This window comes from Tupaia chinensis, unplaced genomic scaffold, assembly GCF_000334495.1.
Source record: "Tupaia chinensis unplaced genomic scaffold, TupChi_1.0 Scaffold000459_1, whole genome shotgun sequence".
Classification (NCBI taxonomy): domain Eukaryota; kingdom Metazoa; phylum Chordata; class Mammalia; order Scandentia; family Tupaiidae; genus Tupaia; species Tupaia belangeri.
The window spans coordinates 2,150,654-2,163,595 of NW_006159968.1; the positions used below are offsets into that span (position 1 = coordinate 2,150,654).

General features: G+C 37.5%; 1 protein-coding gene across 7 annotated transcripts in view; it reads left to right on the forward strand.

Moving 5' to 3' along the window:
- The first annotated feature begins 1,975 nt into the window (after positions 1 to 1,975).
- The window catches only part of TMEM71 (transmembrane protein 71), a 59,479-nt gene continuing 48,512 nt past the window's right edge, over positions 1,976 to 12,942 (forward strand). For 2 of the 7 annotated variants that reach the window (XM_027774596.1, XM_027774590.1), the window contains exons 1-5: positions 1,979 to 2,244; positions 3,691 to 3,766; positions 5,008 to 5,068; positions 7,414 to 7,626; positions 11,871 to 12,043. In XM_027774596.1, coding sequence (XP_027630397.1) covers positions 3,727 to 3,766; positions 5,008 to 5,068; positions 7,414 to 7,626; positions 11,871 to 12,043 — 487 coding nt within the window. In that variant the 5' untranslated portion in view covers positions 1,979 to 2,244; positions 3,691 to 3,726. Of the gene's footprint in view, positions 2,245 to 3,690; positions 3,767 to 5,007; positions 5,069 to 7,413; positions 7,627 to 11,870; positions 12,044 to 12,942 lie in introns of all 7 variants that reach the window. The other 5 variants (XM_027774592.1, XM_027774593.1, XM_027774594.1 and 2 more) reach the window with 4 other exon arrangements.

Consider the following 12,942-nt stretch of genomic DNA (forward strand, 5'->3'; position numbering starts at 1 on the left):
TGCTGTGTAACAAATTATCCCAAAATGTGGTGTCTTAAAAACACTATTTATAATCTCAGTTTTCATGGGCCAAGAACTTGGGCAGGACTAAGCTGTCCCCTGCTTCTGAGTATTTAAAAAGCTGATATAAGGGTGTTGTCTGAGGCTGTTGTCTTCTCAAGGCTCAACAAGAGTAGAATCTGCTTCCAAACTCACACAGGCAAACTTGCTCACTCAAACTCTTGTTGGATCAATAGCCATTGAGAGCCTCAGTTCCTTATTTGTTGAGTATTTTTGAGATGACCTTTGGTTCCTTGTCACGTAGGTTGTGGCACTTGCTGGTTGTGGTTGTGGTTGTGCCAATGGCAGCTTGCTTCGTGAAAGAGGGCAAGCCAAGAAGGTAAGAAAGAGACCAGCAAGACAGAAGCCTAACCACAGTGGAGTCAGCCCATCACTTTTTTTTCTTAATTTACTAGAAGGTATGTGCACTCACCAGAGAGAGGAAGAAAGAGGGAGAACCCCATGAGGAATGGTCATGCTGCAATCCTTTCTCCCTCTTTTCAGGATTTGGGGCATGCACATTTGCCTAGTGTGTTTCTCAAGCTGCCAGATCCAGGACTTAAATTGTGCAATTGGCCATGCGTGATCCAGCTGCCTCATCTACCACGCCACCATCTGTTCCAACAACCCATCCCTTATGCTTTACTCTATTCACAATAAGCAAGCCCACACTTGAGAGAATGAAATTAGACAAGAGCATGTCGTCCAGGAGCCAGGGAACCTTGAAATTAGACGGACCCTTTGATGGCTTCTGAGAAAGGCATGTTTTACAGAAGATCCTGCCTTGTGGCACCATCTCAGGAAGAAGGAAAATGTCCAGAAAGGATAAGGATTACTTTTCTGCCACCCTAATCAACTGGGGCCTCAGAAGAGAAGTTGAATTAGAGAAAACAAATAAGGACTTTATTATTACTGATTTCTCTTAGCTCACTTAATTCTCCAAGTCATCCTGTAAACTATATACTATTATATTTACAATTGCAAAAACTTCAACTCAAAGAGGTTAACTAAAAAACCTGATTCTACGCAGCTCGTATGACAGGTGGTTTGAATCCAAGTCTCTGTGTGGCCAGCCTGGAAGTGCATTGGTTAATTGTGGTGCATAGGGACCTGGATTTCATGTGGCCAATTGAGGTTCAAGTCCTGGCCCAGCAGCCTGATGTACATGCCAGGTGGGTGTGCATGCATGCCCCAAATCCTGAAGGAAAGGAGAAATGGTGAAGGAAAAAAAGATTGCAGCATGACCAAACTCCATAGAGGTTGCCTCTCTCTTCTCTCTCTTTGGTGAACACACATTCACAAAATACTGACTCTCAGTCTGTGTGATTCCAAAAGTCACATCGTTTTCATTACTCAATGCTATATTAATGTTGCTGGAATATATATTTCTTTTATTTGGTGTAGGGACCCACCCACAGGATCAAGGTTTTGAACTCTACTAAAATATAAGTATAAAATGTAAAATGCTACCCACAGAGGTTTTTAGGAAACCCAGTGTTTGGAACATATTGTGTGGAACCTGACTTATTGTCCCTACAGAAATTTTCATAAAATCAAGTTCTTAGTATTTAATAGTATTCTGAGCTTAGAGCATCAGTGCATTATCCTCAATAAACATAAGTGATTTGGACAAAGAGCACTACTACACACTGCTCCTAACTGAATGTGACTGAAGATGAAGAGCAAGAAGTGTTGCATAGCTCAAAGTCTGTCTTGTGCTTTTGCAGCTTGGGACGAGCCAGCTCAGAAAAGCATCTCCCTAGTGATCACAGTGTATCCGGCAGCTGAACTCAGGGGCTGCACATTCTCTGGAGGTGGTCCAGGAGCCTATGTTAAATATTCACCACACTTCTCCGTGTGAATACCACTGATGTGAGCCTGACAGGAAGCGTGACCTCATTCTGCTGCTCTGCCTCTGGTTACGCAGGCTGTTTTTGAAAAAAAAGCAAGAGGGTGTAAAGATGACTTTCCCAAGAACTACACACTCTTCTATTCTAGGAAACAGACAAAAGAACAAGAGGCCGCAGAAGACAAAACTTCTCTGCAAAAGCCTGCACTTGGCAATGTGTGTGCGCATCTGTTAGAGGAAAGGAGGATGGAATTCCCTTTATTAAGAGACTTCTGCACCTGTTGACATCCTGACATCTGAAGAACTGCTCAGTCCTCGATTTCTCGGCTTTCCGCCACAGGAAACTTCACATTTCAGTAATTATTTTGTCATTTATCAATTGGAAGAAGAGACTAGGAAATCCCTTGGGAAGGAACATGTTTGGGCAAATTATTTTTCAGAACAGATGTGTTGCTTTGATGGAAATGGTAGAGTCTGTTTCTTAAAAAGTTTCAGAGCTGTAACTGAAGGCTTTTTCACTGTTACTGGTTCTCAATTAATCGTCAGTGTACTGCCTGTAAATTGCTGCAAGAATTTATGAGATGTGGTTGTAAGACTTTATTTTCTGCTGCAGAATTTGTTGGCTTAAAATTATTATTACTGCTTGGGAAATATTAATATAGGGTAATTTAGGCTGTACATATTCACATTATAATAATAAAAAATCAAGGGCATGTGACATACTGATGTATTATATTGCATATCATGTTATTTTACATTCCAAACAAACAAAATCCATGAATGTATGTATTGATTTAGAGATATTCCAAGAAATGCCAACAAGTTCTCCTGGAAAATTTGAAACGATTTTCTAACAGGTTTTGTATATACTTTATTCAGGTAATTAATTCAAAGATAACGAATTAACCTGAGGGGCTTCTTATATCTTGGGTACACAGACAATTCATTATTACTTATCATGTGTTTTAAAATGTGGGTTAGAGGTGGGGAATCAAAACAGAACTTAGCTCCACTTTAGAAAACTTGTAGGACAAAGTTATATACAAAGTTCTGTAGTCAACAGGAGTCAGAGCTCTGTGATGTGTGGTAAATGATCAAGTTTTCATAGTTTACACATTTTGATATATGTCTTCTTTGTCATTGAGAAAGTAAATTATATATTCATGGAAACTGAGTTTTGAGTTCTGCCCAGGAGTACACTATTTTTAGGGCAATGCTATTTATACTGTTTGAGAATGTCCAGGCTGATAACAACTACAAAAAGCACTGGCCCTTTCTGTGACAACTTATAGATAGATGGTTTAAGTTGTTGGGCAAAAGACAGATACCAATCCCCAGACAGCATTCAAAACTTGGTAATGAGGTTAACTTGTGCAGGATAATAAAAATACAGATCAGTATTTTTTTTTTTTTAAGATTCTAGAATCCATCATTTTTCAGATTTTTTAGTCAAATAACTCACTTTCATTACTTTTTTGGATTCCAAGTCCACTTTGTACGTCCAGGTTTTCAAATGAAAATGTTGTTCTTGTTTACAGAAAAAGATGATTTAGATGCACAAGTGAGACAATGAAAAATGCAATGCAAAACCATAGAGACAGACAGCCTTCATGCGGTCCTTCAGTCTGGCCAACACCCGTAGTGCAGTCCTTCAGTCTGGCCTTCTGCTTTTAATCCTGTATCTCTGTATTATCTCGGTGAAAAAAAATCTGACTAGTGCAATTAGTAGATGCCATCTGTTTTGGCATAATTTTTTTTCTATTTTTAATATATAGTCTACCTTTTTTTAACATCTTTTGCAGAAAATCTGTGAAGTTTGAACAAGTGGCCTTCCCAAGATGTACCGAATATCTCAACTGATGTCAACACCAGTAGCAAGTAAATGTAGCAGAACTGCTATATGCAATTATCTTTTGAACGATTAGACTCCGTTTAGCAATTTCCTTGCTTTGATTTTGCTGATACTCAGACCATTAACCATCTGTCAGTAGCTTGTGCTTCTTAAATGCCAGTGTTCACGTTGGCAATGATTTTGACTTGATTTCTTTCCTTGAGAGAAATGTGGTATTTTTCTTTTTAGTAGGGAAAAAAAAATCACCGTTTTTTTTAGATGCCTGTGCATAAATGTGAAAGGAGATTGTTTATCAGCTACTATTAAGATGCAAAACTGTTTGTCTATAAAAAAAAAATGCTGAATGCTTTTGATAGCTACTTGCAGAAAATAAGGGCGTTGTTAAAACGGTAGTGGTTTCAAGTTTCTTCCTTCCTCTTGTTATTTTCTCCCAAAACCCCACTTCTAACCCTCCCTCACACACCCACATTTTCTCCTTACAAATCAACCAGCCCAATCTGAAAGTCTAAATTTCTTTCTTTGTTTCGGATACTGTCAGCTATGAAATTAAGTTTCATGGAGCCTATTAGAAGTATTAAAACCATCACTACACACTATAAAATTCTTTTTTAGAGTTTAGAACGTTAATCAGTTGCAACTTTCCCCAAGTAAAGTCTGTTGTCACACCATTGGTTAAACTGGAATGAAAGAATGAATGGGTAATTTCTTTTTTTATAATTAAAACTACTCACAGGCTTCACACATTGGAACACCATACACAAAACAAAGCATAGTTCTACCCCCACTAATGTCTTTTGTTCACTCTTTTACAGTAGAAGTGACTTAAAATGCACTAATGAGGGAGAATCTAGGCTGATGACCGAATCTCTCAGAATACTCAGTAAGCTACAATAACCAATGCATTGGGTAATTGATTTGGGTCTTCTCCAGTTTCATACAAGACATTTTCTTCCTTCTTTTCATGAGCTCAGTTTGATACTAACGATGTATTTATTATTGCTTCATCCTGCACTAAGGAACCTCTAAAGGAGTGTTCTGTACAAGAAGGGACGGGAGATAGAAACCTCTAGATTATTTTTTACTCCCCATGGAGACCTGGCGACAAGTCGTGTTAGACTGATTCACTGAATGGCTATCCTGGATGGGGTCATTATGCTGAGGCTGAGACATTAACTGTTCACATCTTCTTACATGCTTCCACCATTTGCAATCACACACATTGATGTGGTGGGATAAATTTTAACTTTTTTCTTATTTTCTTGTGCAGGTTCTTCTAGGTTGGACAAAGAATATGCTGGAGAGCTGTCACCCACATGCATTTTCCCAAGGTATTCCATGGGATGTTTCTCAACTTTTCTTCCTGTATGCCTTATTATAAGCAATATTTTAAAATATGACTTTAGTTATCATCCATGTTTGGTTATATATGGTCATAGATTTTCAGCCCTATGCACATACAAATTAAAGGCTTGACTTATCTAATAGTGAATTGTTCTCTTTTTGATGTGAGTATGTGGACAGGTATAAATCCTTTCTTTGTCTGGTGAGTGAAAAACTTTTGAATACTGGTGAATGGTTACTTTTTATCAAATTGATGTTCTCTTTAATATGCTTTACCATCCCATTGTATAAGAGCAACAAGATTCTACACCAATGCACAAGATAACCAAATTTCATGCTCTACTAAAACATGTATGTTTAACATTTTGTTCAAGTACTACAATGGCATCTCTTTTTCTTCCTACCTTTCTTCCTTCCTTCCTTCCTTCCTTTTTTTTCTGACTCTGTTTTATTGATTTCTTTTTAAAAATTTTTTAAACTAATACTACTAATTTATTTTATTTTATTTTAATTTCTTTCATACATTCAATCACTGTATATCACTTGGCTTATAAAGTGAATTTTTCAACATGAATACATTTCACACCAGTCCAGTTGGGGATACTATACACATTATCATCAACAGATAATAATCCATTTCTATGTCCCATAAATGTCTTGCCTCTCTGTTTTTCTCCTTAATGTCTTTCTTCAGACTCTCCTTCTTCACCTTTCTCTTTCCACACTGTGTCCAGTATCTATAACCATTTTCCATGTTTTTATATACCCTAATCTTTCAGTTTCTTCCATAGAGTGCAGACAGTCAGTAAAAAAGAGGAGACATATGATGTCTCTTCTTCATAGGCTGGCTTGCTTCACTCAACAGTAAATCTTCCATATTCATCCACTTTCTATCAAAAGCCAGGGTCTTATTTTTTTAATGTCTGAATAGTATTCCATAGTGTATGTGTGTCACACTTTCTCAATCAATTCTTCTGTTTGTGGACATTTGGGCTGGTTCCATAATCTTAGCAATTGTGAATAATACAGAAATATGCATAGATGTGCAAGCACTTTTCCAACTAAGCATTTTCCTGTCCTTTGGGTAGATATCCAAGGGTGGGATTGCTGGATCAAATGGTAGTTCTATTTGTAGATCTTTGAGGAACCTCCATATTGTTCTCCACAGTGGCTGAACCAGTTTACATTCCTACCAACAGTGTAGGAGAGTTTCCTTTTCACCACATCTCCACCAACACTTATCACTTTTTATATTTTTAATCTTTGCCATTCTGACATGGGTTAGGTGGTATCTCATTGTGGTTTTGATCTTCATCTCCCTTATGATGAGAAATGTGGAGCATTTTTTCATATGTTTTTTGGTTATTCATATGTCTTCCTTAGAGAGTTGTTTTTTCAGGTCAATTTCCCATATTTTAATTAGGTTCATCTTTTTTTCAGGTAAGCCAGTTGAATTTCCTATGTATTCTTATCTGAAGCATAGTTTACAAAAATATTCTTCCCTTTCTACAGTTGTCAATTACGACTAAGTAATGTGTCTTTTGCTGTGCAGAAATTTATTAATCTGATTTAATCCCACTTGTCTTATTTTTGGGATTGTGTACTGTACTTTGGCGGTCTTATTTAAGAAGTCTTTGCCTACCCCAATGTCTCCCAGAGTTTTCCCAGTGTTTTCCACCAGTAGTTTTATAGTTTGAGGTCTTAGGTTTAGATGTTTGATCCATTTTGAGTTGATTTCTGTCAATGATGAGAGGTAAGGGTTCAGATTCATCTTCTGCAGATGGATACCCTGTTTTTCCTACATCGTTTGCTAAAGAAGTTTTCCATTTCTCACTGGACTGACTGGTGTCCTTTGTCAAAAATCCGCTGGCTGTATGTTTTGGGGTTTATTCTGGGGGTGTTGTTTATTTCTTATGCCATTGGTTGAATTTTTCTATCACTATGATAAGAATATAGCAATTGGAGGGTTATTCAAACTAAGGAGGTTTAAGGGATTATGAGTTTCCAACATCCAAGAAAGGCTATGTTGTGATTTTTCCATCCAAAAAAATGAATTAATGTCAAAAGTGAAGTTTCATCATATAGTAAAGATACTGATTAGCCTGTGTTTCTACCAAAGAAAGAAGCACTAGACGTCCTATGTTTCAGCGCTCTCACAGGCAATGAAATGAAACCCAGAAAGTTAAGAGTGGCATCCATAGTGGTTGCAGAAGTAATTGAGAGTCATTAATGCAAACAGATTGCTTTCCTTCACAGCGACTAGACATCTGGTATTCATGTGACTACATGTACTTGATAGAGATCTAAAGAACTTTCCTTTTTCCTTTTCTAGTTTTGCTTGTGATTTCCTGGATGGTGACAATTCCTTTGAATGTTGCTCCATAAATCCTCTGACAGGCTCCTACTACACCTGTCGTCGAAGTCCCAGGCTCCTTGCCAATGGCTACTACATTTGGACAGAAGACAGTTTTCTCTGTGACAAAGATGGCAACATAACTCTGAACCCATCCCAGACTAGTGTTATGTACAAAGAGAACTTAGTTAGGTAAGTAGAGGATATTATATCAAGGAATCTAAACTCTAACTTACCAATAATTATTCATACATTCATTATCTATTCAATAATCACTTATAAGGAGCCCATTATTGCTCCAGACTATGGAAACCAAGGGGCAGTAAAGAGTAGGGATAACTGACCTGAAAACAAACAAAAATATTGAAGGATATAAGTGCTGTACTAAAAATCTGTGTGGGTTACAGTAGAGTGGAAAAGGAAGAGAAGCCTATTCTACTTGAAGAACAGGTAAAATTTTACTTCCCAGAGATAATGACAATTGATTTGAGTCTTGAAAGATTTAAAATGTTAGCTAAAATAAAAGTAGAAAAAGGAAATTCAAAGGACAAAACAAGCACAGGTTTCTGAGAGACTCTGAAACAACTTGGGAATTAAAAAGTAGTTTGGTCATGGTATAATTTAGGATAGGAAAGGAGACAACACAGAGTCAAGAGCCAGATTGGGGGGATTAAGTTTCACTGAAAGAAGTTTGGGCTCTGTTTTGTGGATAAAGAGGAACCATTGTGATCTTATCAGATTTATTATTAGAAAAGTAATAGTGATTGCAGTCAGACAATGGCTTGTTGGGAGTGTGGACATGTGGATAGAAAATGAGTAGAATAAGAAAAATGGAAGAAGGCAGGGTATCCCAGAGATTGAAGGAAAGTTGTAGTGGCAAGGATAAAAGAGTAGGGGTGGGGAATTAGTCAAAGGGGTGGTGAAGAGATAGGACTTGGTCACTAACTGGATGTGAAAATCCCAGCAAATGAAGGGTACACACTTAGTAGGACTATGGCTTTGTCAACAGAATGTATAGTAGAAAAATTTACCAAGATTAGACATAAAAGGGGAATATGTTTACAAGAAGATAAATTTACTTTGAATCAGTGAATTTGAGCAATAATATCCATTTTTTTTACTTCAAAACTATTCATATATGACTATATCAGTCAGCTATTTCCACAATAATAATGTGTAACAAAGAATTATAAAATTTTAGTACTATAAAACAAGGAGTACACACGTTTGGAAGTTAGTTAGAGCAGGCTGACCCAGTCTGAACTAGGTTGAGGTTGGCTTCAGGTTGGGATTAAGTCTACTTCACATGTCAGTCCAGGGGACTACATGAGGAACATTCATCCCAGTTTAATTGCATAAATGCAAGACCTGACAGCAAGCACATTTCAAGCTCCTGTGCATATTAAATCACTAACATCCCATTGACCAATGCAATCCATATGAGCAAACTGGAGTAAGGGTCAGGAAAATACCCTCTCCCCCTACTGAACGGGGTGGAAGTGAGGATATGCAAATTGGATGAGCAATATTGCAATTTGCCACATTGGAGATCCCCAGACTTACATTGCTAACTTAATTCTGTTTTTTGAGTCAGACCATCTCTCTAATAATCTTTCAGGCAGCTTTAACTTTTCTACAGGCATCCTAAAGCCAATATGTCTAAAATAGAATGGATCATCTTTATGTTAAACATGCTTCTCATGTTATTTTTATTTCTGTGAAAAAGAGTATCATTCACCCCCTCTTTGGAGTCACTCCAGACTTAATCTTTTTATTTACACCCATTTTTGTTTTAGTCAATGGTCTTTGGATTATTCAGATAAGATCTATAGGTGATAACCTATAGATCAAAAAAATGTATTGATTCAAACAAAATCAAATTTTGTTTTTAGCTCATGTAATGGTCCAAGTTAGCTAGTTATCCATCTCCAAGTAATGATTCAGAGATCTAGGCTCCTTTCAATCCTACGAGTCTTCCAGCCATGAGAGCCTTGTTGGAGGAGGCTCTGCCATGGTAAAGTTGCCTGGAACCAACTGATGGAGGTTGGTTCTATTACACTACAACTATAATTGCCAAAGTCTGTTAAATAGATAAATAAAATAAATGTCATTGATTGATCATTTACTGTGTACTAGGTACTACCTCAGTTGTTCTACACATACAGTCTAACTTGATTGATAAATCCTGTCTTGAAATCTTTTGACATAGATTCTCATTTAGCAAAGGGGAAACATAAGTCCATAGAGGTTAAATAACTTTCCCAAACTCACAGAGCTATTGTGTGAAATCGGGATTCTAATTCAGGTCATCTGACCTTAGAGAACAAGTTTCTAATCACCTCTTTAAACTTTATTCCACCTTGTATAGATATCCTTAATGTTAGAGATAACACTTTAACCATAAATTTGTTTTCAGATTTGATCACTGCCCAACTCACAATAAGTACTTAATAAAGGTTATTGGGTGATTTAATTAATATAAGAGTAAATAGATTAAAAATGTTTAATTTTTTATTCAAATTAAGATGCTCTCATCTTAGAACTACAAGAACCTTTATAATTTGACTAATTTTTAGAAGAAATTGTTGCCTTATCATGAATTACATCATTTTCTTCTACTTGCCTTTACCGGAAATGAATGACATATAGAATTAAAATAAAGCAAAAAGTCTCAGTTATAGCCCTATGCATATTTTTATTTTGTGCTAGACTTTGTTTGGTTCTGAGTGACTGTGCTGTGCCATTTAACAGCACCTCTGGCCTATGCCTGCCAGATGCCAGTAACAATTTTCCCTTGGTGTCACACTGAAGAATAAATCTCCAGAAATTGCCGAATGTTCCCAAAACGAAGCCAACATCACCCTGTATAAAGAATGCAGAAGGCTTTTCTGTAATTGATCTTAAACACTAAAGGCAAACAGAGCTTAAAAAGTATCTTCTGAAAGCAGCTCTAGATGCCCCCTTAGAGAACAGGACATGTGATAGGAAAACCATCCTATTTTCCTTTTGCCTGGTAGGTTTTGGTGCAGGTCTTCTACATTCCTCACCTTACAACGTGTTTAGCACATCACAGTCAGTCACACAAATTAAAATAAGTCCACTGTGTACTTTGGATAGCCTCTCTACCCTCGAGCTTGCCCTCCAAGCCATCCTCTGTGGCCAGAAACCTTTCAAAATGCAAACCAAATTGCATCACCACATCCACCTTCCCCTTGGCATGCATCAGCGCTTTCCCTTTGTCTAATGTTCCAGTTTGCCTCCTCCACGTGACATACAAGATTCCTCATCAGTTGCCTTCCTTTTACCTTTCCAATCTTGCTTCCTTTGGCACAGTGTGAGACCTACTTGTTCTTCGAAAAATGGAATAGATCATCTGTGCCCCTCAGAAATCACTTCTTCTGGAAAGCCTCCCTTGGTTCTCAATTGCCAATGCCCCTTCTGGTGATCTCAAAGCAGCCTCCGGCTAACTCTTTCTGAACACATATTTTCCACATAACTTAGTGATCAAGAGCAGAGACTATATAGAGTCACATTGTGTTTGCATCCCGACTATGTCACGGGCTCTATGACCTCGGCCATGTAAATTAACCTCTCTGTGACGCCATTTTTTTAATTGGAAATAATAGTACCTACGTGATAGGGGTATTTGCGTATAATGTGAGTTCATCTATGTCAAGTACTGAAAAAGATATCTGGCACAGCATCCGATCTATGAAAGCATTAGCTATATCTGCATTCTTCTTGTCATGAACCCTTTCTTTTTTTACTTTCTATTTTGTTTCACAATTTCTTATTTACATTTAATTGTTGTAAATCTTTGTGGGACACAACAAGAATTTTCAAAATGTTCAGGTTGTGTGTGACAATCAAATCATGGATAATGCCATATTTATCATTTTCAACAAAGAGCACTGCAATACATATATGCACATTTCGTACTCGATTTTGTTTTGTTTTGTTCTGAGTGACTGTGCTGTGCGTTACAGGCTATTTAACAGCATCTCTGGCCTATGCCTACCAGATGCCAGTAACAACTTTCCCCTGATGCAACATTGAAAAAAAAAAAAGCCTCCAGAAATTGCCAAATGTTCCCGAAACAAAGCCAACATCACCCTGGAAAAAGAATGCAGAAGGCTTTACTATAATTCATCTTAGACAGATAATTCCATGCCCTTTGTTTTATTTATACATAACGAAGGGTAATGTCTTTTTTCCTCTCAGTTATAGTCCTTTCCTACATTATAATCTCAGTATCTTTGCCATTGATCCAAGAAACTGACACATAGAATTTTAAGAAACTTCTATGAAATTAACGAAAGGAGTAGACTTGGACAGTAGAGCTGTTCTCTGAGCATCCGATCATTTTCATAAAATTCTGTTCTGAACCTGAGCTGACTGCTTTAATTATTCTCCATGCTACTTTCATTTCTCCCCAGAATATTTAGGAAGAAAAAGAGACTCCGCCGTTCTCTTTCTTCTCTCTTCGATCTAAGTACCTCTAAATCTTGGCTGCATGGAAATATCTTTGGGGATGCCAGCACTTCTTCAAGTGAGAACTTCTGGTTGGAGGGGTCCAGGAGACTGGATAAGTATCATTGCCATGAAAATGGTGAGTCTAAGTCTTTCTTTCCATAACAAAATGTCATTTCTGATGGGTACTGGCAACCAAGTGGTCCTAGACAACATTGACTCCAGCAATGCCAGTCATTTTTATTAAGGAGATGGGCCACATTTAAAAATTCACTTGGGGCCAGCTCGTGGCATTTTAGACCATAGGAGGGTGTTAGACCAAGCTTGAGGCACAAGTAATTTGGGGGCTTTGTGCAATTGCACTTGTCCAATGCCAATGTTATTGGTCTCATTTTCATTTCTTCCTTCTCGTAAGTGCATTCAGGTCTGATCACCCTGATCTGCTCTCAGTCTCCCAAATAGACCATGCTCTTCCATGTATCTATGGCTTTGCTCACTCTGCTCATTCTACTGAAATTCATTCATTTAGAAAATTTTGATGAGAGCCAGCTATGCCAGGAACTACTCTATGCATTGATGTAGTGGTGAACAAAACAAACACAATTACTTTTTTTAGTGAAACTTGCATTTTTGTAGGGGGAGACAGGCAATAAATAGATTATCTCATATGTCAAAAAAGTGGTAAGTAATATGAACAACAAAGGGCCCAGTGTAAGGGATCTTAAGTGTGAATAAGGTAGTTAAGGAAGGCCGTACTGAGAGTGACTTTTGAGCATTGGCTTAAAAGTAGGTTCAACATAGCTGTGCAGATATTAGGGGTGGAAAAAATCTAACAAAGGAAATGTGTGTTGGGTAGTGCAGGTGGGGAAGGACAAGGATAGATATAAAGCTGTTTCAAAGGCTTTGCCTTCTATTCTGAGCAAGAGGAGAAGCCATAGAAGACTTTAAACAGAGGAATAATATAATTCAACTTAGTTTATAGGGTAACTGACTATTATGTTCATCTTTTTTCTTTTTTTTGAAAGGTTTTTGCTATAG